Here is a 27,268-nt window from a genome sequence, read left to right as displayed (position 1 = left end):
TAATTTAGGTCTATAAATGTGCATAGTACAACTGAAAGAGAGGTTTCACATGCTTTAATTACCTAAGCATGTAATTTGTGGAAATCTAGAAACTGGTGAAATAGAGGAAAAGATATTGGGGAAATAAAAATAATTGTATTTTTATCTACTGTGTATATACTAGGCCTTCAGCTGTATGAAGGAAAGCAAGATTTGTGAAGGCTGCTTGGCCTAAACAGGGCACAGTCATTCATCTAAATTAATGAGAGAGAAGCAAACAAATCATATACTCATCTATTGATATTATTTTCCAACAAATATTTCAGATGTCAAACAGTTAAAATATGCATTTCTTTTAATATAATTTTTAAAAAATTTTGTAAAACAGCATGTAAAGGATCACAGGTAAAGTGTTACCAGCTTTAGTGAATCCAACCTGATATGTTTTGGCTTAAGGAAATAATACAGCATACATATTTTGCTTGTGGTTTTATTTCTCTGAAGGGGTCAGTAAATTCAAATAAGTTTCTACATCTCAGGGACTTCTTGGTCTCTGAACATCTGGGTGATGAGGATAGAACAAGGCACTTGAAAACAATATCCTCTCTTGTAGAGGAATACAACCAAATTCAACAAATGTAATTAGTGATGTGTTCCAATCTGGACATAGGCAGCTGTATGACTGGTGCTGTGTAAGTATTACAGAGATAAACGTGCGTAATGAAAATCAAAAGTGCCTAATTATGCATGAAGTAATTTGGACTTACATCGATTATGGGCAGATCCATTTCAGAAACTAATGAGTGAAGCACAAGCATCCTATGTATCATTCAGAGAAGATGAAGATGATTTATAAGCATATTTGCCCAAATGTCACATATGCTATTAATTTAATAAAAGTATAAACACAGAGTTTATTAAACATGGGATTTGGGAAACCTGGTGAGTGCAAAGTAGTAATACTTGGCAGAGATGTTCAAAGCTTAGTAGAAAGCAAGTGTGCACAAGCTCTTACTAAGTCCAGAAAGACCTATGACCATTTTGGAAGCAAGGGAAACATGTTGTTACACAGTCAGCTTTCATGTTTATATGGGCCTTTTGATGTATTTGTGTGTCTATATAAAAAGTGACTGATGTTTAAGACACTTATGTAGCAAAATTTAAAAGGCAAACATTAAACGATGTTTTGAATTCACAACACATTACACCAATCAAGTGGTTATTTGGAGCTCCTGGGATTTGATTCCTAAATCCTGTGAAATCAAGGAGGAAGACTTCTATCGGGTTCAGCAGATATTAAATCCAGCCCTTTAATGATGGTACAGAATCCCATGCCTTATCTATATTTTGTGGTCATAACAATAGTTGGTTTCCTTTTTTGTTGTTATTGTTTTGGTTTTTTTCCTTTTTTCACTGGTCTGCCTTTACTTTTTAAGCAAAGATAGTGCTGCTGTACTGGTGCGGTCTTTTTCCTGAAACAAAGTACAAGGTGGAGGCCACCCACTGCCTAACACTGCCTTCAGAATGATTAAGTATTGCTTTGTCACCCAGATGCTCTTTGGATAACCTGGCTTCTCACATGGGCTTGACAGTTGCATCTCTTCTCTTCATTAATCACTATGAACACGAGCAAGCGCCTTGGACTCAGTTACTGTCTGAACAAAATAAATTGAACCTGGCTTTGTGTTCAGTTTTGAGTGTAAATTTTAAGTCCCTTGTGAAAGGAATTGAGGCTAAAAAGGATCATCTGATCTGAGCTCAAACAGACCAGGCAATTAGCACACCCTTTTTTTCCTTCTATTAAGATAGATCAGTACTTTTCATTATAAGTATAGATATCTCCCTTGCTTAAAAAAAATAATGTTTTGCTTTGGTTCTGTTCAGAATGTTTCCTAAGCTAAAGCAAAAAAAATATTGAAGGTCTGGCAAGATGCAGTACTTCCAGTTCATTGCAATGTACAATGAAGGGAAAGAAAAGTCAAGTTTAGAAGATTTAGCTATATAAAAGCCAACTGACGAGAGACATCTTGTTCCGACATAGCTTCTCGCTGCAGTAGGTAAGAGCTTTTTGGAAATAACTCCTTCAGAGTAAATTACTCAAAAAAGTAGCTAGTAGCCCATCTCAAAAGAAAATGAAGCTGCAGACATTTTTTTAAAACCAAGATTATGAAAAATACTTGACTCCATCAACAGTGTCTGTTCCTCATTCAGATGGCCTTGAAGGTGCCCTATTTTGACCTCTGGAAGGAGATTAAAGTGCAATAGCAGCTACACTGTCTCCACCTACAAATAGATGTGTTTCTCCTAAGAATCCTTAGTATACGAACAAAAGTCTATGTGGTGTCTCTAATCTTCTATGTGAAGTACAGAAAATTAGTATCTTAGGATTGCTGTCTGTTTGCCTCTCTTTTCTGTTTGTTGGTTATCTTCTTTTCATTTATATTGTGCCTTTGCCCCTTCTTGAATAAATCCTCTTCTATTTATGTGATTGTGGCTTCTTGGGTACTTTAAATTAAACTCTTCAAAAAAACCTCCCAGTTTTCTGTAATGTTTCTGTCTACGTTTTCATTCTGTTTTGTCTAGCTGAGTGTACGGACACATGGGGTTCCTTGCTTGAGACTGTCCTCATCAGGTCAGGAGTATGTTATTATAGCCTACCTAAATGTAGTAACTCTTACACTATCTTTTTTTAAACTGCATTTTAGTTCTTTTCAACCAGCTGTCAATTAACACCTCCAGGTCCTTTTCTGCAGGCAGCTTTACAGCCACTCTGCCCCAAGCCTGTATCTTTGCATAGGGTTGTTGAAGCCTAGGTGCAAGGCCTGGCACTTGTCCTTGTTGAACCTCATGTGATTGGCCTCAGCCCATCTATCCAGCCTGTCCAGGTCCCTCTGAAGAGCCTTCCTCACCTCAAGCAAGTCTACATACCCTCCCAGCTTGGTGTCATCAGCAAACTTACTGAGGATGCACTCAGTCACCTCATCCAGATCACTGATAAAGATGTTAAAACAGGCCCCAGCACCGAGCCCTGGGGAACACCACTGGTGACTGACTACCAACTGGATTTAACTCCATTCACTACGACTCTCTGGGCCTGGCCATCCAGTCAGTTTTCCACCCACCTCAGCGTAGGTCCATCCAAGCCATGGAAAGCCAGTTTCTGCAGGAGTATGCTATGGGAGACTGTGTCAAAAGTCTCACTGAAGTCCAGAAAGACCACATCCACAGCCATTCCCTCATCCAAGTCTTGCATTTGACATAATACTTACCTGAATCAGAAAGTGTTCCTTTCAGTTTGTCTTCTGTTACTTAGACCTATTTCCAACAATTGCAACAATAGATGCTTTTCTGTCCTTGTATTTGATCCCATCCTTCTGTTAAGAAGTACCTTTGAGCAGAAGCTAATTAAATGTACCACACATTTGGAATGACATTTTTTTTTTTCTCATCTACTGTAGCTGTTTATGACATTTGATTACTAGCCCAGTAATTAACATTTCTCAGGACTGTCATTTCAAGCGAGTGAGAAGAAATCACAACAATGTCTGAAAAATTTTCTCTTTCTGGGTTGTCAGTTTTTTTGAGCTGGAGCAAGCACTTAACACATCCAAAACTTCATTGTCTCTTACAGACTTGCATGTAGCTATGCTGTAGTCAAAAAGGAGAGACTCTGCAGTTGCTCACTTTTGATATGCTGTGGAAAGCATACCTCATACCTTGCACTGCACAAGGGAAGGGGAGAGTGCAGAGTCTCCTCAGTTTTACTGCTAAATCCAGCACATTATGTTTGTCCTGTGACATGCGTAATGTTATATAGCATGCATATAATATGTTTTATGCCTGAATTTAAGTCTGTCTCTGCTGGGTCAGAGCAAGAACTGCCTCACCAAATGTCACAAAGAGTTACCAGTAGTGGGGTGGCTTAGAAAAAGACTATTAGAACAGGGCAAGCACCTGCCGATACTTCCTCAGCACAATCTTTGATTCTCCAGCAGCTTATACCTCAAGGTCTGTTGGTTTGTCCTGGTGTTTAACAGCCATCAATACAGTTATCTTTTGGGAATTTATCCTTTTGAACCCATATGCACTTTTAGCATCCATAATGTCCTGCAGCAAGGAGTTCTGTCGTTTATTTCCAAGTTGCATGACTAACTGCTTTCCTGTGTTTGCATTGAATTTTCCTGTCCTTCAGATTTAATCCCTGCTAATTCTGGTAGTCAAACTATACAGCTGTTCCCTATGTGTTGTCTTCCTGGAACAAATAGTTTTGTAGAACTCATATCTCTTTTTCTGTTTTCCATGTAACTTACTCTATGCCTCTTTGAATTTATACTTGGGCATAATAGTGCCCCAATAGTCCTTGTTCCTTTAGTGTCCTTTCACAGAAGATTGCCATTTTTAATGAAATACTGTTTCATTAATTGCAGTATCTTACTGGCCTGGAAATAATCATCCTCACTACTGAGGATGCGTAGAATAATAATGCTGAAATCTCACCCTGGCTTCTGAAGCATTTAGCTCAGGTTCATTTTTGCAATGCTGGCACATCAACTGAGCATCTAACCAATGCGTCAGACACACTTTTCAGCTCCTTATAAGAAGGGGTCTTGTGTATGAGATGTCAGCATTTCTGACATCATCTGGCCGGCTGCCCTGACAGTGGGTGGCGTGGAGACCTGGCTGGCGGGGGAGTGCGAAGCTCTGGCATTCCCAAGCAAATCACACGGCTGGGCTACCAGAGACATGGCACTATGGGTGCTCTGGCAGCCCCTGGGCAGGAGTCTGAGGTTGCTTTTGTCATTTTTGTCACCAAAGCAAGGCATGGAAATGGCAGTTGTGAAATGACACAAATCATATTAATTTCAGTCAGCAGCTGCTGAGGATACTGGGAAAGCATACTTTGTTTTGGGAACATCATGTTTGGGTTTCCAAAACAAAATTTTGCAGGATTTCTGTTCCATGAAAATTTAAATGTTGGCTTACCTCCTGAGTCAAGGGGTGTCTTTTCCTTGAAAACACAAAAAAGATGTAATCAAAATTCAGATTTCCAGCCAGCTCCACTTAGGCTTCAGCTGGAAGTTTTTTCATTTTTTCCCCTACATGTTATTGGTAAGAAACTTTATTATATTTAAGCCTTTTGCTTTTGCATTTGTGTTTCTCTCATCACTGCAATGACTGTGATGGTCCCAGTGTGCTGCTTACATTTTCTTTTTCCTAATTTTGCTTCATTTGTTCATTGCACAGCCTTCAAATTACCTAGCTGCTTTTTGTTTACACCCTTGACTTCCACTAATGAGGATGCTTTTCAGTCATTCTATAGCTAAGCTGTTTGTCTTATAGTCTTCTGATTACAGAGTAAATATGCAGCTATGGAAAATACACATTCTCTAATGTATATTAGTAGAAGCAGATGGTGCAATCTGTTCATAGATGAAATTTAGTTTCTAAAACTGATTTAATCTGGTCTGCAGCAAATACCGCTCCAGTACCGTCTGTCTTGGAATATGTGCAAAGGAAGAAGTCCCATTTCAGGTTGTTTGTATTTCATTGCAGTAAGATGTTTATTTCACATGTAAAATGGAGTATCAGATACCAGAACACCTATTGTAAAGGTGTTCAATGTTGTTTCAGTGCATGAGTCAATGTTCTTCAGTGTTTGGTATTTTCATACATTATTATTTTTCATTACCCTTTTTGCATTGCAAAGCTGTGTATCGCCAGTCCCTTTTGCAAACCTAGTTTTCATGCAGCCGTTAATAGAATTTGCACTTGAGAAGGACTGATGGTGAAGTATTTTCTTAATTTGTGCAGAGGAATTTGAAATTAATTATAACAGTGTTTTGCCATGGCATTTTCCTCATTGTGAATGGAGGATTTTCCAAACTTACCAAAGCCAGAAAAGCTGTTTGTGTTCTGTTTCTGCAAAGGCAAATGCAGAAAAGAATACAGTTTGTAGTGTCTGTCTTCTTCAGCTCAGGCAGATCTTGTAATCTCTAAAGCAGGAACTACTTAGGCTGAAATGGTGACTTGCTATAGAAGTCTTGGGGCTCTGCATAGCTGAAGAAACGTGCCTGCAGAGACAGCTTTCTACTAACCACAAACACAAAATGTTTGCAGCTTTAGATACACGTTGCAAACAATAAAGATGGTAATAGTGGTAGTTTATATTCCATTTTCTTCTGCACTGAAGGATGTAGGAATCCTCAAAAATCTTGTGGAGTTAATAAATTCAGTGATGTGGTGGAGTAGAACAAATAGTCCAAGAAATATTGCAGAAATAACATGATACAAAAACATCAATTTGGAAGAAACCTGTTTAGGCTTCTTACCTTTCTGAGTAATTGCTTGACTGTTCTGTGCATTTTGAGAAATATTAACTAGAGATGTTTCTTTCTTTTAAGTGATTCTGTTTCACCATTCTTTTCTCTAGAGTATCCTCAGTTCCTCTGGAATTACAGTTAGAATTTAAAAATCAATCTCCCACACAGTTTAAACACTGTCCACCAGACCTAAAGCTGTCAAATGTCATAATTTTCACAAAAGATAGTTTGTTACCCAGTTCCCCTAGAGATGCTTTATTTTTCTACAAAGCCACTAATTAATACATTAAAAAAATTAACATGGCATATTTCAAGGTGATAGTATTGTGCAGAAAGAAACTTGATAAGAGCCATATGAGTGGGAACCCTGCCTTTTTGGAAAGCAGTAAATAGATGTGATACACTGTCCTTGTTCCTAAAAATATGCCATATATGCCACTGAAGAGAGAACAGATACCCAACAGTGCACGTTGTTCTGAGCTGACCTGTATTTACTGCAGGCAGCAGTTATGTGTGGTATTTAACACAGACTACTTCTCACATCGGTGTGAAATGTCTTTTAAGATTTTCAGTTCTCAAAATCTCTCATCCCAAGGTAGGTTTTCATGAAGTCACAAAGTTATTAACATTTCTAAGTGTGGTGGGTTGAGCTTGACTGGCTGCCAAGGTGCCCACCCAGCTGCTCCTTAACTCCCTCTCCTCAGCAGGACGGGGAGGGGGGGAGAAAATAAGATGGAAAAACTCATTGGTCAAAATAAAGGCAGTTTATGAAAGGCAGCAAATATTGTGAGTGGAAGAAAAGCAACAATGAAGGAGATTTATACTCTGCTTCCCATTAGCAGGTAATGTGCAGTCACTTTGTGGGAGGCAGCGCCCCAGTATATTAACGTGGCTGCTCAGAAGACAAATGCCTTAATAACAAATACCCACCTCTTCCTCCTCCTTTCTCTGAGCTTTAATTGCTGAGCACTAAGTCCTGTAGTATGGGATATTTCCTTTGTGAGCTGGTCTCAGCTATCCCAGCTGCATCCCCTCCCAACCTCTTGTCCACCAGCCCTTGGGGGTGTTGGAAAGAGCCTTGAGGCTGCTAGACAGTATGTGGGCTGCGATGGGGAAAGTTAGCCCTGTCCCAGACAGACTCTGTCTACTAAGATATGCTGTTTTACACTGCCATTTGATACACATGTACACACTGAATTAAAAATTGTAAAAGTTTATGGAAAACTGTACTCTTTTGTCAATAGTAATAGTTGAACAGTGTATTTTCTTTCATATTTGGTTTACTGACTAAAATTCAGTTCCATGCAGGTTTATAACAAGCCAATGAAACTTGTGTGGAACATTTCTTCTTGCACACACACACACACATATATATGTGTGTGTGTGTATATATATATATATATATATATTTAATTGCAATCCTAGGCGTAATTAAGAACTATGCAGAGCAGGCTTTAAAACATAATGGTCCTGAATCTTCTTTAGAGACTGGGGTTTTTTCTGGGGAGAATGTACTCAACCAAATAACACATGTATGGAGTCTGCTTTCACACAGATCTTGCGGACAAACCCAATTATCCAGTTTCCTATTAGGGAAGCTAGACAACGTTTGTGCTTCAGCCATTAGCTGGGTTTGGAATTTGTCATGCCAGACAAATCTATAATCAAATTTTTGGGTTTTTTTTATTTAATAACAAAATAGGTATGGCTTCACAAAGTCTGGGTGAGCTTTTTTCTGTTCACAAATTACAGGCACTCTTCTGAAAATCTCTAATTAAGAGGGGAATACTAATGTGGCAGAGCTCAGAAGTGCATGAAACTTAAGTTTGTTTCTTAACAAATAATCTCTCCAGGGAGTGTTCAAAAGGTGATGTTCCGAACTTCCAAGCTTATGTTGTTGGTGTCTTCTTCAAAACAAATGCAAAGTTAGGTTTTAAATTATGTGTTTCAAATGCAAAATGAAATCTTGCTCTGGGGTCAGTTGCCTCAAAACCTAGAACCGTCCTTGTTGTGTCTTGTGGTCATCAATGTGTTTTTAAAAGAAAGATATTCTGAAATAACTTTGAGAATTGTTGGTTTAAAGTTGTAGCAGAGCTGAGTCTTGAACCAGAGCCTCCAGATCCTGAAGATATTTTCAAAACACTGACTGAGAGCTCTTATCAGGGGCTAACAGTGATATACCTGGGGCTGTGGTGCTCACCATACACCCTGGAGATGATGCACAGAAGCCAAGTAAGGCTTTGTTAAAAAATTCCACTCATGTTTGCCCTCTGCAGCAGGATTTCAAAGACCAAACCCTGAAAAGGGTACTCTAGCCTGGCTGAATGATGCAGGGCTGGTGTAAAACCATCTTTCACACAGCCTGGCGAGTGGGAGGTCTACGGTGGGTGGCCCTGCAGTGCCTCTGCTCTCCCCATTGCCATCACCTCCCAGCCACAGAGCAGCTCCCACCTCCATTCCTGCTCACCAGGCTACCTTCACACAGCTGGTTTCTGCCTCTGCCTTTGCCACAGCCAGGGGGTATTCCTTCCTCTGTGGGAGCATTGTCTGCACTCGAACAACAGCAGAGGGGTGTCATAGCAGTGACTTTCAAGTTGAGGTGGGCAGGTACGTAATGTCTCAGGAGAGGGAGCTGGGGAAGCACTTGATTAATTAGGAGGTAAAATGTAATTAAGCTATTTGAACAAATACAGCAGAGGAGCAGTGCTGTACAATTGGCAGAGGAAATACAGTTGACTGAAAGAGTGATCATCAAACTTTAAAAAAAAATCTGTTTCCTGCTTTAACTGATACATCTTTTAGTCTACTCCTGGGTTTGCTGGGTTACTGTTTTGTTTTGGTTTTTTTTTTCTATGGCTTGCAGGAGAAACTGGTAAGTTTTCTAGTTGAAGGATAGACAAGACTGCTTTTTCACATGGACTATGGAAAAAGACAGGCTTCTTTTCCTTCCTGTTTGCTCTGTATTTTATAGCTTAGGGTTCCTAGGATTGCGGAGCCTACACAACTTTTCTTTTCAGTTTAGTGCTGATTTTCTTTGGGTTAAGCATGTTTCCACACCTCAGTTAAAAAGAACTTGGTTCTCTGCTTACAGGAAGGAGTATTGGGTTAGGTTAGTTTAGCAGTTCAATGTGAGGTAGTTCAGCAGTTTGGTGCAAGCATATGGTTAAGCTGTTTAATAGAAGCTGAACTGCACAAGATTATCCTTTAGGCTATCATGTAGACATTAACATGTAGGCCTGTGCAATACTTTCTCCCACCAGTTTCATTTCAGTGCCATTTGCTGCAGTCTGTCACTGGTTATTTCCAGGTTTATTTTAACAGCAGGAAGGTGGATATCCTCAAAAAGGTGTTCTGCTATCTGGCATTTTAGGTCTGCAGTCTAAGGAAGGCAGAGGCAGAGAAAAACCTCGAGGATTTCAGACAGCAAGGTTTTCAAGGGAAGCAATCCAAATGTTTCCCAGGTTGCCACAAACTGTTAAATTGTTTACTGTAAATTTTAACTGGAATATCCCCAATGGAGCCAGATGCCATGGCTGGCTGCAGAGCTATTGAGGGAGTGGTGAGGTATCTGGGAAGTGGAGTTTTAGAGATGGGAGAGTGTAGTTGGAGGCAGTGCTGGCAGCTGCAACTCCCTCAAGATGTTTTGCAGAAGGGGAGGAGAGGTTCAAATGGAGAAGAGTTAGCAGAGATTTCACAGAATCACAGAATCTTAAGGGTTGGAAAGGAACTTGAAAGATCATCTAGTACAACCCCCCTGCCAGAGCAGGACCACCTAGAGTAGGTCACACAGGAACTCGTCCAGGTGGGTTTTGAATGTTGTAGGGATTCTTTTTCATTTGAGGACTTGTAGCTAACAGTCTGCCTCTTTCTTTCCAGCTTCTCTTTAGCTGTGAGCAGTTTCACTGTAGAGTGAATTGACTGAGCTTGTAAACCATCCACCGTTTTACTAGTAATTCAAGGCCTAGGCCTTTCAGGGTATGTGGATTTTCTGTCTAGCAGACTTACTCCTAAAATTCTTCCTTCTTGTTTCCATTAGCAAAATGTTACACCAATTCTGGATCTGTAGACACCGACAAAAAGTGTTTAGCTTTGCATTGTCTGAACTTACAAGTCTCTTTTTTTTGTACTACTGGTTTCAAAGCCGAAACAAGCACTGCAGATTAGTTTTGGCAAGGAAATTATGATTACATGATTTTGAGACAAGTCTATCTATTTTACTTTTAGAAATAATTAGTGGTTGTGAATTTAAAATTCCTTTTCTAAAATTTCAGTTGAAATAGTGTCTAACAAATAAATCCATTTGTTAAGGAGAAATTTGGGGACTGAAGAAAAAGAGACTGCATCTTTGAAAATGGAAGTAGTAAAGGAGACTTTAAAAACATGACAAAAAAGTATAGACATACAGTGATTCTTCATCATTTTTGGTGTTTTGAATCACAGCAGGATGTTTTCCTATAAAAGAGGTAGCTAAATTGAAATTATCTCACTGGATACTCAGTCAGTTGTACAGAGGAGAAAAAAATAGATTATCATTTCATGATTATAATGATCATTTCTGTCTTTAAAAAATAGAAATACCTCAAGGTAACTTCATTTTTAAAGATCTGTTTTGTCTTAGTTTTCACATTAGGATTTTTTTCTTCCCTCATCTCCTCAGGCATCTGAGTGTAAGATTGGCACTAATGGGTTTATGATATCAAAGAAAATACGTTGAAGTTTTTTCTTAAGCAGGAAGCAGTTTATTGCTGCAAATTCCTGAGTACAGGCACACACACACACACTTTCAAACACATTATTTATTCATATTGGTGGCAGAGTGGGCAACCCAGGGTAGTCAGGACAGACCTATAATGTAGGACCTGATGATCCTCAAAGTTTGAATAAGAGTAGGACACCAAACTGCATAATTTTCAGAAAAGTATACATGGCGTAACAGGGTGCAGAGCTGGTAACAAGGCTTGAATTTAAACATATCCCAAGTTCCTGTGCGGTAATCTCAGGGGCACAGACATCATTTGTCACCCAGATCAAAGCTCAAAGTGCTTGAGCTTGCAGGGTTTAAACCTTTCACTCTTGCTGTTGTTTTTTGCAGTCTGCATTTTGTCAGCAGTGTTTCAAATACTTTATTTCTGAGATGGTTGGTTGAGTTTTTTTTTGTTGACAATTTAGAAGAAACTTCTCTTTCAGTAAAAGCCAAGAGGCTTCCAAACATCTGGCTGCAAAGCAAGAAGTCTATGAGCCAGGAAGGGGGAAGATAAAATTATTCCTTATGCTTTTGCCTTAAAAATAAGTAGTATATTTCTTGTGTTTTTGCCTGTATTTAAGCTCACTTGTACATTTTCAAGAAGACTGACCCCTCCCTAAGACCATGCAGTCATTATTTTCTTTTCCAACTTACCTTGAAACAGTCTAATAGCATAAAAAAATCATTCCTTTTGAAAGGAATGTATCTGGCTTTAATTCAGGAAGATAATCTTCATGTATATATGTGTTGTACACATCTCTATGTGTTGTACAGACTTCTCCCTATCCAGCCTTTCTCTTGTGTCTTCTCTGTGTTCCCTCTCTCTTTTTCCATGGGAGACAGGTGTGTGTCTGCACATCTGCATGGCTCTTCAGAGCTCTCTTGGGAATTTCACCTGTATTCCCATTGCTTCTGGCATGCTGCCTAATTTCTTCTGCTCGACATACCTTGTCACTCTGACAGTCTTATGCCTCATCTTGTGCCTGTGCTCAAGGTACCCTGCATGCTCCATACCACACAAAAGGGAATCCAGATTTTACTTCACCCTAGTTTTAGACCTTTCTGTCACTTGAATAAAACAGAAGTGTAAGCACTCTGGTATAAAAATAAGTATACTGAAGTTTTATCCACTTAGAAATTAAGTTGTGTTGCCCTATATATAGAAATACGGCATGTAGTGGAGCGTGCACGGATACATTTGCACCTTGGCTTAGTTCTTGGAGACCAGACAGTCCCATCTGACTCTGCTTTTGCTTGTTCTTGAACTTGATCTTCTGGCTTGTTGTGTTGGGATTTGTACTGGGCTGAAAACTGGGCAGAACAGACACATTTGTGGTGTGTGTATTAATAAGAAAATGTTGAAAGTATGGTAGAAACAAATAACAGAGGATTTGTTTTCCTTCTGATCACTAACTGATAGAATATGATGACCACAGGCTGGAAGAGACTGCAAAACTCTGACATTTGCAACAACTGCAGAGCTGCAGTCTTCTCTGCTCTTCCAGAGTACAAAAATTGTGTAAGAAAATGTTCGTTTCTTTGCAATAAGCAGTAGGACAAGAGGAAATGGCCTCAAGCTCCACTAGAGGTTTAGATTCAATATTAGGAAAAATTCTTAACTGAAAGGGTTGTCAAGCATTGGAACAGGCTGCCCAGGGAAGCAGTTGAGTCACCATCCCTGGAGGTATTTAAAAGATGTGTGATGTGGTTCTTAGGGACATGGTTTAGTGGTAGATGTGCTTGGCAGTGCTCAGTTAAGAGTTGTACTCGGTGATCCTAAAGGCCTCTTCCAAAGTAAATTATTCTGAGAGTCTATGATTGTCAGCCTTTCTGTTGATCCAAAGCATGACAGTGCTGGAAGAGCCTTTTCTCCTGGCAAGAGAGTGATGCTGAGTTGACCCAAGTCCTCCTGAAGGGGCAGGGAGGGTGCAGAGGATGCAGAGGCTGCCTTGCTTCACAAGGGTGTATTGAGCATCTGCGCCTTTAAGGGTATCTGATCAAGGAGCCTTTTAGGTGCAAAAGGAAGAAAAAGGTGAGTAAAGGAAGAAAAGCAACAAGCAACACATACAGAGGTACAAAACTAGGCAGACAAGTCTGAGTCAAAGACAAGAAACAAACTCCATCAGCCACACTAACAGATGGGCTACTTAAAACCTCCCTTAGCAATCACATTGCATAGAAGGCATCTTGAAATTACATTGTCCCCAGTATGGACCAGGCACCACCAGAGCCTGACTTCATCAGCATCAGGATGTTTCTAGAGGAAATATCCATAGACAAGTGTGAGATTGATTAAAAATATCCTTGATGTCAAGTAGATCTTAGAATTTTCTTTGTGCTAATTGCTTTAGGATGTCACTTAAAATGTTTTAAGTTGGCATCAAATGATAGAGAAAGTTACTTGATTGTATCACTGCTACAATGCTAAAGTCTGTCTTATTTTACCTTTACATTATCTGTCCTCATGACCTTGGCACAGAAGGTTTTTATCATTTGGAATACTAAACTTAGAGGGGGAAATTGGGAGCTTAGTAGTTTTAATCAATTATTCCCATTTCATCAAACCAGAAAATAAAATGCAAAAGAAATTGTCACTTACTGTTGAATTGCCATTCATAGCACCTTATGGTCTGTACTGAAGAAAGATATGTCGAATTGGAGTCATTATGACTGTGTTGCCTATCTCAGTATTAAACATGAAATTATCTTATATTATTATGATTCATTGCTCACCCTTCAACATTGAAGATGTCAACTTCAGAAAAATCTAATGGGTTTCCTGAACATACAATAATTGCAGCATTTTTCTTGAAATGCCAGGATTTCAAGACCTAAAATTAGTTATAAATCATATTCTGTATTAATAATCTGAAACGCTTCGTTATTTAATGCTGTCAAACGCATTTCTTAATGCCATTTGCATTCAGCCTATCTCTGCCTGTCTGGCCTTTATAAATGGGAATGGATTCACTTTGCTTTTGAGTGGGTGTGTGTGTGCCAGAGTAACAGCACCTGAAGGAGAACAGTAGATTCATCCCTGCAACAGGCTGCAGTCCTCTGCCTCCATTAAATGTGAGACAGTTTAACCTCTTACAACAAAACACAAAACTTGGAATTGGAATGTGCTATTTCTTATCTTTCAGAATATATGATGGATTGCTTTGTGTAGCAACAGACTATACTATAATCATTATCAGATAATGTGTATTTTTAACAATGTGGTCATTCTGGTCATTTCTTGTGTTGGTTGTAGTTGGACACTGCCATGTAGTTGTTTTAGCAGGATGTGTCCTACAGGATGCTGAATTCCCTTAGTTCTCTCAGAATTACAAAACCTTTAATTTTCAGCATCTTGTAGGAGTTTTCATCTCTTACCTATAATCTGCTCACTTCTACTACTAATATTCTTGCTTGGAAGAAAATTCAGAAGCAATACTTCCTGAACTTCCTTACGTACTAGTGCCTTGTGCAAATACAGCCAAACATCAAAGGTATCAGAACTTTTCAGTCCTGTTTGTACAATAATTTCTTTGGAAATGGCAAGGCTTCAAGTGCTAGCAGCATTTCTTACTTACACCTGCTTCTAATATTTGAAACATTTATTTTGTAACAGAAGATTAATCACAGAAAATCAACTATTCTAAACAGCTTTGGTTTGTTTTTTTAATGATCGAAGAAACATATATTTAAAAGCCAATGAGCATCTCCTCCTAGGAGTGTACATATTGCCTTCATCTGTCTCCCTTTATGAGCCTACTGCATGTTGACAAGTCCTATAGAATTATTTCCAGCTTGTTTGAATGGGGGTTTTTTCCCCTTATTCAAGTGTAGGCACAATGACTAATCAGAGTTGCAGTGTAAAATGTGGAAATGACCGTGGTGAATTCAATGCCATGCTGGTTACTCGCTGTATTTCAAGGCAGAAGAGCTATATTTGATCTTGGGGGTGGAAGAGAAAACCACCATGTGCAGGCTGGTGGCTGCTCTGTCGCTGATTTATTGGCAGTTTTATGTGGGGAAAAAAATCTGCTGCTTTTTTTTTCTTTCATGAATTATGCCAGTAAGGTATTTCAACAAGAGTCAAGTGGAAAATTTAACTCCTTGGAGAGTACTGTGTGGTTCTGAGCCATAACTAAGACTTTTAACTGTCATGCTCCTGCAAATCATAATAAAGAGCAATAGGTAAAAAGCCACTGCTCCTTTAAATCAGTCACCGGTGACTCAGACTATCTATTGATTTTTTTTCTTTATTCTTACAAACAGTTTCAATTAAGATTCAGCAGATCTACTCTGAGAAAACCACCCTGTATAAACCACTTCATAATATTTTAGTTTAATACTGCTTTTAAAATTCTGTTTAATAAATGAGCAGTTAAAAGTAATTATGTCTGTAGGACCTTAAAACATCAGTCTAAAAGGCTAGTATAATGCCCAATTCATAGCCTTTGCTGTAATTTTTTTCAATGTGTAATTACTAGAATGTATAAATGTATATTTAATCAATTTTTTTCAACCAACAGCTATACAATTTTTAAAAGTAAATCATATTCACTACTTGCTAAATACAGGAGAATTACATGGCACAGTTTTGAAAAAAAACCCCAAACCAACAAAACAAAACAGACAACCCACACCATATTTTCCCTGCAAATAGTGTCTGTTCCAACAAATCATCTGGACAAAATGATTACAGGCTATTTGTCTTTACCCTTTGTAATGCACTAAGCAAATTTCAGTGCTTCATCCACTCATGAGCCATTTGCTAATTTGGGGTTTATAGCACATTTTCAGGCCCTTTACCTGTATCTGTGTGTTTTGGGAAGGCTAAACCCAGATGTGCAGCAGCTGTTGTTCCACATCAGATTGTGTAGCCATGTTCCACATGGAAGCGCAGTGGAAGGAAGGCAACTTGAGGCTCTGTCATTCTCCAGGAGATCTTGAAAGCTGCATTAAAAAAAAAAAAAGAGAAGGATAGCCATTAGGGAGAAGAGCAAGATGCACATGTAGAATAAATGCATATTAATAAAAGGATTTGCCTCCTGAGTCACTGTGCTTCCCATTTAGATTTTCATATTGGCATGTGGCTACTGCTGTAATTGCTTATGTTAAAAAGTAGCACCAGGAATGTCATATATTTTTAGTTCCCAGTATAGCAATTTATCAACTAGAAACAGAGAAGAACTTAAGTTAACTTTATACTGTTAGCCAGAAGACCATCTGACATCTGTGGGTCGTGATTTGGAAACATTTGACAAGAAATCTTGAAGTACAACATGGATATCTCTGAAATTTCTTTCAGACACAGATATATTTGTAGCTGATGTAGTAGGTACACAGAGATCATTCTGAAGTGTTCTACCATTTCACAAACTTAAACTGTCCATTTGCATTTTCACTTGGTAAGCTTCCATCCGATTTCCTAAACAGGCAAGGAGTTTTTCTTTGCTTTCAAGGTTATGTGCTGGGGAATTTCACATGTTCACTGCCATCAACCTTCAGAAGCCTCGAGAAGTGCGTTACATCTCCTACACATTTGGTTTTCTACTAGCTTGGAAATCAGGAGGTCAAAGTAAAATGGCAGAAATGCATATCCTGCATGGCAAGTGAAAGTATTAAGAAAAAAATGGATGGTTTTCTTTCATGGAAAGAAGGATTAATTTATGAAATCTGCAGCGAAATGGGGGTTGAAATTTCCTGTATTGTAATTTTTAAATCCCAGAACAGGAAGAGACCTTCAAGACTGAGTGGTGTCGGAAGTTCATGACAGGCTCCAGCCTAAGAAGCAATCAGTTGTTTGCAAGCTTGAATATTTTATTTCTCTGAGAAAGCTGAAGAGTGTTTGACATCACTATTATAAAGCTTTTCCATGAGGACAGCTTGAGGTGTTCAGTCCATATTTTCAGTGTCCTGGAATTTGAGCATTGAAGTGCTAATGTTCTTTGTCTCTTTTCCTGAAGAAACTGAGAATATTGTATATATACATTGTAAAGAGTAATGAATATAAATCCTGGTGCAAGGAGGATTTAGTGATGGAGAAAGGCCACTGTTGAAAGCCTAGTGCTCCCAAAAAATGTGAGACCATCTGATGGTCTTAGTCTGCTTACTCTGCTGCAGCTAATGAGAACAACTCTGGAACAGCATCACAAATAACTAAATCTGACCTGCTTAAAGGTAGTGTAGTGGTCTTGGAGGGGAGAAGAATTCCCAGTTCATGTCCAGGAATCCCTGTCTCATGAACAGGAGCAATACCTGTGAAGAGGTTGAGCAAGAAATCTCCTTTATGAAAAGGAAAAATATGTGAGTGGAGAATTGAGATGACTAATAGATAACTGGAGAACTGGAAAATTCCCCAGAGGAAAAAAAAAAGGGAAATATACTGAGGAGCTGCAAGAAATTTGTTTTAAAAAAAAATAAAGCCAAACTATTTAACAATTTTTAAAAAGTCATTGAGACAAAAGAGAAAAAAATTAAACAATGAAGATGTGGAGAAAAAGGTACATTTGAATAAAATATACTGATTTAGCTTCAACCTGTGCCTCTTTGTGAAACATGAGTTTAGAAGATCTTTATTAACCAGATCAATAAAATCTTTAAAATCATTTAGATTGAAGGGTAGAAGATCAGCTTTTGTGATAATTACTTCTAGCTTTATTTACTGTAACAGGGACAAGCAGTGAATGTTTTTTATCCCTTGTTTAAACTGCTGTTTAAACTGCTTGTTTATCTTCCAATTGATGTTCCTCCAAACTAAGAAAACACGTGCTACATTTGGACAGATGAAAGCATTGATGTACCTTCTTCTAATTTAGAAATGTAGAATATGGGGCAATGGTTGCTTAAAGGTAATTAAACTATAGAACAAATGACTAGTGTACAGACAGTCAAGAGGAAGCAAGTTTCTGTTTATATATGAAGGAAAACTGCTGGCAGCTACTGTCCAGCAACGCTAACTATGAGGATGATTTGCTTTATTTCCAGTTGCCACAAGTAGAGAATTTATTTCTTAATGTAATGTGTAGTTCAAATGTAATTTATTTAGGTTGTTCTGGTGTTATATCAGAAGCATGCCCAATTAAATTTAACTTTTTGGGTGTACATTATATTTTTACACAAACATCAGTGATCTCCAACACATACAGTGTTTTTAAAGTACTGTTTTACCATTGTTGTGGTTTACATTAGTAAACAGGTCAATATTATTTGTGTTAATGTCACCGTATTAGTTTTTCTTTGGAAAAAAGCAAATTTCACTGTACATTCACTGGGACAAAAGTCTTAGATTGCTGTTAGTGAAAATTTCTGCCTAGAAAACGCACCCTTGGAAAGAAAGTAACGTCACTGATGATAACTTAGTTTTATCTCAGTCATAATTGTGTGTACCATTAAGCTATTTTCTCTAAAGGGATGTGATCCTGCAGCTTTCTAAAGTTTGGTTTCATGAAGCTTTGTTTCAAATAGCAATTCTTGTTAAATCTGAAGTAAATGGAGCATTCTTTCTGCAACATCACATGTAAGCTTTAAATCACATAGAATTATAAAATGGTAGGGGTTGAAAGGGACTTTTAGAGATCATCTAGTCCAACCCCCCTGCAGAAGCAGGGTCACCTAGATCAGGTCACATAGGAACACGTCCAGGCGGGTCTTGAAGACCTCCAAGGAAGGAGACTCCACAACCCCTCTGGGCAGCCTGTGCCATTGCTCCATCACCCTCACAGTGAAATAGTTTTTTCTTATATTTAAATGGATCTTTTTGTGTTCCAGCTTCATCACATTACCCATTGTCCTGTTGCTAGCTACTACAGAAAAAAGGGATGAGCTCATAGGGATGAGCTTGACAAAATGTATTCAACCTCTGAGCTTCTCAGACTCTCTCCCAAATAGGACTGAAGGTCATGTGTTGTTGACTTTGTGACTTAGACTTGCTTGTACATTTGTTTGAACCTGGGTGGATTTCTCTGTCTTCATGTTTTCTAAACTGCTCATAAACCAGTTACTTGTGTTCTGTTGCTGCACTATAATGCCAAAAAGAAAAGTCAACAATTTTTACATTTTTAAGTTAACATACCTAAGGGAAGATCGTGGAGTCCGATCTTCACTGCACTCTGCGAATCAGCAGGGGTGGATTGAAGACTTTTTCAGCCCTGAGCTGAGTAAACTGGGGAGATTCTGGGTTCATTTGGGTCGTGTTTTTTTGTAAGAGCACAGGTTTTTTTTCCATCGGATTACCAGGCTTTTGTAGTAAAATTTGTGTTCAAACATGATTTTTAGTATCTTCCCTTCACAGTTGCTTGGTTTTTAGTATTTCAGTATTTTCTCCAACATATAGTGTTGTAATCATCTACAGTGTCCTCGTGCAAAAATAAAGTAGGAAAAACTTAATTCAGGAGAGCGCATCTGTTTTGCCTTGTGATTTGTTTCCATCTGAGCTTTGATAAGGAAGGGCTAGTTCCTACTTGCAGATTTTTACAATTCATTTTGAGTGTGTGCTTGTCTGAATTTTTTGTTAATTCTCTTCTTTACTTTTGCAGATTACAGATAGAAGAATCTTCTAAACCTGTAAGGCTGTCACAGCAGCTGGACAAAGCCGTAACCACGAACTATAAGCCTGTGGCTAATCATCAATATAATGTAAGGAGCTTTCAGTGTTTTCCCGTATTCTCCTAGCTAGGAATCTGGCTCAGGACTCAAGAATGGCAATGCTGCTGTCCTACAGCCCTTTTGCTGACAGCTGGCCACTGTCTTTGGAAATGTTCCATGTTATCTGGTTTCTCCCTGATCTTGGCTTCTGGGGATCTTCTTTGTGTCTCAGGACCAACATCATCCTTGGGGCTAAGGTCTGCCAGTCCTAACTCTCTTGTGATACCTGATGGAGGGCAGACTGCCCTTAGCCAAGCCTTTTGTAGTGACTTTATTTCATCCTTCCTCTAGCCTTTTTTTTTTTAAATGTAATTTTGAAATTTGGGGCTAACAGGCAGTTCTGGCTTTATGCTGTGAGATGTGGAAGCACTCCTTTGAGCCAAATAAAATATCATATGGAGGTGGGTAAAAGACTTGAAAGGAATCATTAGTTTCCAGCCCTTTGCAGGATCTGACAACAAGTAGAAAAGAATAACAGCTGATAATTTTTCACAGTTTCGTACCTTCATAGTACGTGTTATTTGCATCATTAGATTTGTCAATATTACACCCACACTGCTGTTCTAGATCAGCTGATGTACATGCAAACTCTAATGTCCTTTTTCTTAAAGATCCTCTTTGAGCAATTTGTATGTATGCATATATAATCACTGTTGCTGTTGAATGTGAGAAATGTTAAGTCATACTGAAAGTGAGTCACTGTGTTAGTCATTTAAACTTTTACACTTTTTATTAAGATTTTATTTACATAAAACAAATGACAATATACTGGTTGATATTTAAGCATTATTCTGAAAGGCAGTCTATTTCCAAAGAACCAAAAATAATAATTTCTCTCTCATGGGACGATGTTGTAGTAGCTATTGTTCAAAGTCTGATCTATACATAGACGATCATACCAATATAACTATTTCAGCTGAGGGAATGACATTTAACCAAAATAGTTGCACTGGTATATCCTGCTATGCAAATGCAGTTTTATATGAGTGTATTGTTTTATGATGCTACTGTTACTCTCCTCTAATTCTGGAGTAAGCTTCTCTTTCTAGTGGGATTCTGTGCCATTTCCCAGACACTAGTGTAACTACAAAGCTAGTTCTTCAACCTGGAGACAATCTTGGCATCTTTATTCCAGCTGCAAACTGCTATTCTCTTATCATTACAGAAATTTAAGTCTTTTGTGAGATTCTGGGAGTATAACCAGGACGTCAACAGGCTTCTTAAATGTTATGGTGCTCCTGTGTCCTGATTGTAATGTTTTTAGCAGTTACATAGCTGTCCCTGCTATGTTTACTTTTCATGCCTACCTTAACAATGTTGTGATGGGAAAAAGCTAATGGGACATACATATACTTGAGTCATACTTGGCCTTGTCTTGACTCAGAAGGCCTGGGCGTTACTATTTTCCACCACTCTTTTCATTAAGTCTTTCATTGAGGTTAAGGTTAAATGGCTGAAGAGATGTACAACTGGGAGAACATGTCCATGAACTTTTTAAACCTCTTGGTAATTTTTTTTCTGATGTCGCTTTCTTCAAACTTGCTGTATTGCTTGTAATCATACAACAGCCCTGCTGGGGACCACACTTTTCACAAGAAAGAAGAAAAATGGTTCAAACTACCATACATGCTGATACATTCAGTCATCATTTAGGGAATTTCTGAAGAAAGAATGAGTATGTGCTAAATAAGAAAAAAAGGGATGACATTTACTGAAGGAAGAGATGATAGAGTATTAAATGAGGCTTAAGTGTATCTGCTCCATGTACCCATCCATGAACATAAAATAGGAAAACGGAGGGTAAGAAATTACATGTAGATGGGAAATAGCAGTAGCCTGGTTGAACATAAAGACGGGGAAAGTGGTTCGGGTTTTTTTTTCCCCAGAAATTATATTAAGCCTACCTTTTTATTAGAAGAAATTGCAATTCCATTACTATATATGCCAGGATGATAACTTTGCTTTTCTTCTCTGTGAGAAGAGCCTTCATTTTCTGTGTATCTGTAAATGCTAGGCATCTTTAAAAAGATTGCAATGTTAGTCTTCTTGCAGGTTAAATCTTTTTGTGACTTAACTGGTTTACATAATACAGCAGAAAAGTTTTGTAGTGGTCCTGGTTACCCCTTCAAAGGCTTCTTTGCAGTGTCCCCTCTTTCTGCTCTCCCATACTATAGAGGTCGGTGCCCATGTTTCAGGGGACTGGAAAACCTCTGAAACTTTTTTGACACATCTTCAAGTGAAGCTTTAGATTTAATCTCACTTCTCTGTCATCTTTGTGTTACCCATCTACCAAAGCAGTGTAATACATCAGCTTCAGTATTAATGATACCTTCAAGAGGGCAACTTTGGCAGTTTTTCAACAAGCTTAGCAACATCCTGGGAAAGTAAACAAAGAGAAATTGATTTCTGTATGAAGCCTTGCAGGGATAAACTCTCAACTTCTACACAAGACAGCTTGTTCTAAAATAGTCCTTCCTTGAAATCAAATCATATTTTAATGATTTTTACATTAACAACTCACAGAATTTTAAATAAATATTACTGGTTTACAGTGTACATGGATTTAGTAGTATGGCTCTCAAAAAGTGCTTTAAGCCTACTGCATGAAACACCCTGTTTGCAAACAAAACAAGAAGGAAAAAAAATGAAAGGCTGCATTGTAACTTGCTATGAGCAGTGTATTCACAAGACAAAAAGAAGAAAACAGCAACAGATACAGTCCATCTTTTTGTTTTGTTTTGTTTTTAACTAGCACTTCACAATGCACTCTGTGTTTTTAGACAACAGTAGGAGCTGTTGCTGAAGTGGAAGGGAAATGCTGGAGTGTTGATAATTAAAATGTGGACAAGTGGGACACCAGCTGCAAATAACTTTTCAAGAAAGGGAGAGTTTGCTATTCCATTTTCTGTTCAGGTTGTTTTTATACACTAATGAATTAAGAATTTTAGAATCTTTCATTTGTACAGGGTGTACAAACAATCATCCTTGATTTACTTTAGGTCACCCTGAAAATGTAAAATAGATGCTCGTTTTGGGAGCCTGTAACTGTCTGTCTTTATCTTTCACACCACATCTTTCAACTGGTGTATTTTTGAGTCAGAGAGAAGTCGCCAACCTTAAAAAGAAATACATAAGTCTTTACACTGAAAAATGACCTCAAATGTATGCAGGGACACAGAACTCAGTCAAGCTTTGCAAATAGAGATAACCCTCGTTTCTGCTACTATCTCCTGGACTTGACCTCTAAAGTATCAGAGGATCTTCCGGCAACAAATTAAGGTTGGATAGTCCATCTCTTCATCTTGTAAAATGCTAACATGCCCATATATTCAAAACATAATTAAGTCCTCAGTCCTAGTCTCCCGTAAGTCAGTATCTCAAATGCAATAGACCTCTCTTGAAAATCCGGTAGAGCATTGTTTTACAGTGTCAGCCATGACCTGATCAGCAACTGCAGAGAGAAAACTGCAAAATTTTGGGAATCCCTGGGTCAAAAAAGTCTGAAAACACAGGCTCAAGAAAGCCCACTGCAGTGGCTAAAAAGAAAATGCTGCTTGCAGGAGAACATAGTGACAGTGTCTTGATTTTTGAAGAGAAGTCCAAAAAGTTGTAGTTCCTGCTTATTGTTATGTGGAAGGAAATGTACCAGATATCCCACTGGAGGTAATTCCCCTGTTTGACTATGAAACACCAAAGAGAAAAAATCTGGAACAGTTTTTAGACAGGACCAAAAAAATGTTTATTATACCCAGCCACATTAGATTATTTTTAATAATATTTGGGTTGCTGCTGTTGACTCATTTTCTTCTGAAAACACAACGTAACATGGTGCTGGCTGCAACTTTGTGCATGCCAGGTATTTTCTCTACCTTGGTTTCATTCCATGAAAAATAACGGTACTGCCAGATTTTGTGATCATCTTACTCATTTGTTTATTTGAAGCACTTTCAGTCTCACTACTTATGGGACAGCGGGTTTGGCTCTTTGACTCTCTCCAGCTTGAAAAGCAAAGAAGCAGCTATCAAATACAAATAACATGAGAAAACAGAAACCAAAATTGTCTTTGTAGATGGAAATATGACTTCTATAATATACAGTGAAATGGGATTCTGATCATAACAGGTGCTTTTCATTGCTAGTGTGAAGTATCAACATTAGGCTGTAGCCTGAGATGTGACATATTCAAGTAATTTTTAAGACCAAATGGAGATCTGTCATACTAAAATGAATTTAAAATGCATGTATTGCAACTAGATGCGGTCTACTTGCATTATCCCGCATAGTGAAACTATACGCATAGACAAACACCAATTGAATCCACAACAGGGCTTCCAAAACTTGTAATTAAAACCTTCAGAAAGTCAATTCCTAATGAATTATCTGATGGACTTTTAGAAGCAGCAAATGTTTTGACCACTATTGTTTATAGCAAGACCAATGTCCTAGATTTATGTTCTTACTCAAAGTTTCAGTGTCAAAGCAGTTTTGCTCTAGATTTTGACAATTGAGAAGATATTCTATGAAGCTGTTTTCTTGATGCTACAGTTTGTTATTGTTGCAGAACTTTCACTCTTTTGAAGATTTAAGGGGTTTTTTTTAAATGTAGAGGCTAGAAGAGTCAAATAACTACACCAAAGTGTATTAGTGTATTCTGTCAGTTTGCATGAAGAGGTTATATCTTTTGTAACACTGACATACAGCTAGAAAAGCAGACAAATATTCGGTGGCCCAAGCCCATCTTAGGTTTTAAGGAGAAGCAGCAAGCTTCAGCTACAGAATAGGAATAGTTGCTCTGCATTCAATTTAATGATGTACATCTGTTTCAGGATTTAAAAGAGAGAGTTTGCTGGTCATGGTCCCGTGACCAACAGCAAAAGTGGCAATAGTCTTTAGCCACTTTGGGACAGATAGCCAGAGACAGGTTATTTTCACTCAGAGAGTAGGAGGGAGTTAGCTGACAAGGAAATGTAGGAAAAAAAAATCATGCCATAAAACTAATCTCTCCTAAAAAAAATAAGATTTCTAGTATCCAGTAGAATTTTCATTTCTAGACTTTCTCTTGAAATCCAGGAGAAAAGGCCATCCAGCTCCTCCTCAAAGACTGTCTTCACTTGGTGGAGATTAGTTTCATGTGGACAAAGTGATAGCCTTGAGTGCTATTTCTGGAGCAATTGAGGCAGTGTCCAAGGGACATTTGAACATCCTTTGGGAAGGTGGTTGTCAAAAGTGTGAATGTATCCATCATGGTCTGTGGATTTTCCCCAGTGTGGCAATTTGTAGGCTGATATTTACCATTATACTTCAGAAGCTGATATCAGCAGAGGTGGAATGAAAGTACCATATCAGTCTGGATTCCTCTACTAATATGAATTCTCTGTCCAGGTTTGGACACATCATGCAGGTTCTGTTTGTGGGGTTTTTTTACTGATTAAAGCAGAGATACGTATCTGAGAAGCTTATTGTGCTGAGGAAAAAATGCTTAGTTTATGTTCATAAAAGAATATTTGAATGCTCAAAAGAAAATTTTCCATATGAAAAGCACTGAGTCATTGAACAGTGTTTTCTTAAACAGAAGAAGGGTTTTTATGTCTTAATGTTCATCACTGAGAATTATACCATCTTTAAATCATTTAATTTTGTGTCTGATAGATTGAATATGAGAAGAAGAAGAAAGAAGATGGAAAACGGGCTCGAGCTGATAAACAACAAGTGCTGGACATGCTTTTTTCAGCCTTTGAGAAGCATCAGTATTACAACATTAAAGACCTGGTGGACATAACCAAACAGCCAGTGGTATGTACTAGTAGTCTTGTAAAAGAACCATTTTCAGTGGTTACTATTCTGTGTATTTTCTGTGTCCAGAAAATAGTTTAATATACACTGTATGCATTTGAAATCAGGGCTCTCTTAATGTCTTTCACAACAAAGGGAAACCATTAAGTTTTAAGTTTACCATTTGTGGTAGTTTGACCCTGGCTGCATGCCACGTGCCTACCACACCGCTCTATCCCCCACCTCCTCAGCAAGCCAGGGAGGGGAAAAAATAAGATGGGAGTCTCATGGGTTGAGATAAAAGCAGTTTAATAGAGAAACAGCAAAGCCGCGTGCGCGGGAAGCAAAGCAAAAGCAGATAAGCTGTTACTCTCTACTTCCCATCAGCAGCGATGTCCGGCCACCTCCCGAGAAGCAGGGCTTCGGTACGCGTAGCGGTTGCTTTTGGAAGGCCAGAAATGAATCTCGCCTCCCCTTCCTGCTCCTCTCCCCCAGTTTATATTACTGAGCTGACATCATATGGTGTGGAATGTCTCCTTGGTCAGCCTGGGTCAGCTGTTCTGGCCGTGGTCCCTCCCAAGATTGTGCCCACCCACAGCTATTGGTGAAGGTGGGGGAAGGAATGCTGGAGGGACAGCCCTGATGCTGTGCAAGCGGTAGTCATAATATTGATATCAACAGTAAGCACAGCACTGCAAGAACTGCTGTGGAAAATCACTACCATCCCAGACCCACTACACCATTGTAGAACTGTGGAGGAGACCAAGCTTTGCAGTGTATATGTTTGTTTTTTTCTTGGAAGAAGTGATTTAACGAGCTTAAATGATCATTAAGGTTCACTTTAACACTAGAAATTAAATTCTATAATGCTGTACTGTCTCCCACTCTACTCCTGTCCTCACTGAAGTAACAGCCTAGTTATGTTGCAGTCAGCTTGAGAGAGTTTGTGTAAGGCAGGTGGTCAGCCCTTCCTTCAGCCTCTGAACTTTTTATCTTGGCATAGCAACAGTGACTATTCCCTTGACTGTGGGTCTAGAAAATTGAGCTTCATGGATTGATTTAGTATTAAGTGTATACATTATCCAAGTTAGGAGCTCAGACATTGTGTCACTGCCCCCGAATCACTAGATTTCCTTTAAAAATAGAATAATGTTAAGAGTAGGAATTTCGTGGATTGATATTTGGGGTTTTATTTTTTTCTAAACACTGTTTTGATGCATAAACAAGAAAGCATGAAGGTGTGTGCTCACATGCTGGTTTTGTTATCCTGCAGTGTCTATGAACTATAAGCATCTATGAACCCTAACTCTCCAGTTCTTTCCCCTCTTTGCCTGTTCAAGGTTTCCTCAAGGAGACCAGGCAGGAGTGGAGGAGGCAGTGGCATGTGAAGTATCTTTGGTGCTTTTTATGTTTTTCACTGGTGTTTCACTGGTTTTGGTAGTTATCCTCAACTCAGCTGCAGTTTTCAGAAAACTTAAAGGGTCTTAATTTTGTTTGAGTCTAAATGGAGCAACAATTTCAGAAGTTGTTAGAGCTAAGGAGGAACAGTGACAGCTGCATTATGGCAGAGAAAAATTATTCCTCTGTAAAAGAGGAGAAAAAATGGAGATGCCTACTAGTTTTGCTCACTTCGCTAGTAGAATTAAAGTGGGTCTGCACCAGAGGATTTGTACGAGTTGCACAATCTGTTTTGTCAAGAAGCTACACAAAGATATTACACTTGAAAGATGTTTCTTAGGAGAAACTAGTTGGATAATATATTTGTTTCTTCTGTTCCATTCATTTATCTAATGAGTCAACTCCTTATCTGTGTGGC

The 27,268-nt window shown here is 38.5% G+C and overlaps 1 protein-coding gene across 1 annotated transcript in view; it reads left to right on the top strand.

The window, feature by feature from the left end:
- Window positions 1–27,268, top strand: part of GTF2F2 (general transcription factor IIF subunit 2) — an 89,773-nt gene that overhangs the window by 56,817 nt on the left and 5,688 nt on the right. The window contains exons 7-8 of the mRNA XM_062020478.1: window positions 19,572–19,671; window positions 25,330–25,473. Coding sequence (XP_061876462.1) covers window positions 19,572–19,671; window positions 25,330–25,473 — 244 coding nt within the window. The remainder of the gene's footprint in view (window positions 1–19,571; window positions 19,672–25,329; window positions 25,474–27,268) is intronic.

Source organism: Colius striatus, chromosome 1 (genome assembly GCF_028858725.1).
Source record: "Colius striatus isolate bColStr4 chromosome 1, bColStr4.1.hap1, whole genome shotgun sequence".
Taxonomy (NCBI): Eukaryota; Metazoa; Chordata; class Aves; order Coliiformes; family Coliidae; genus Colius; species Colius striatus.
This window is presented reverse-complemented; position numbering and strand designations above follow the sequence as displayed.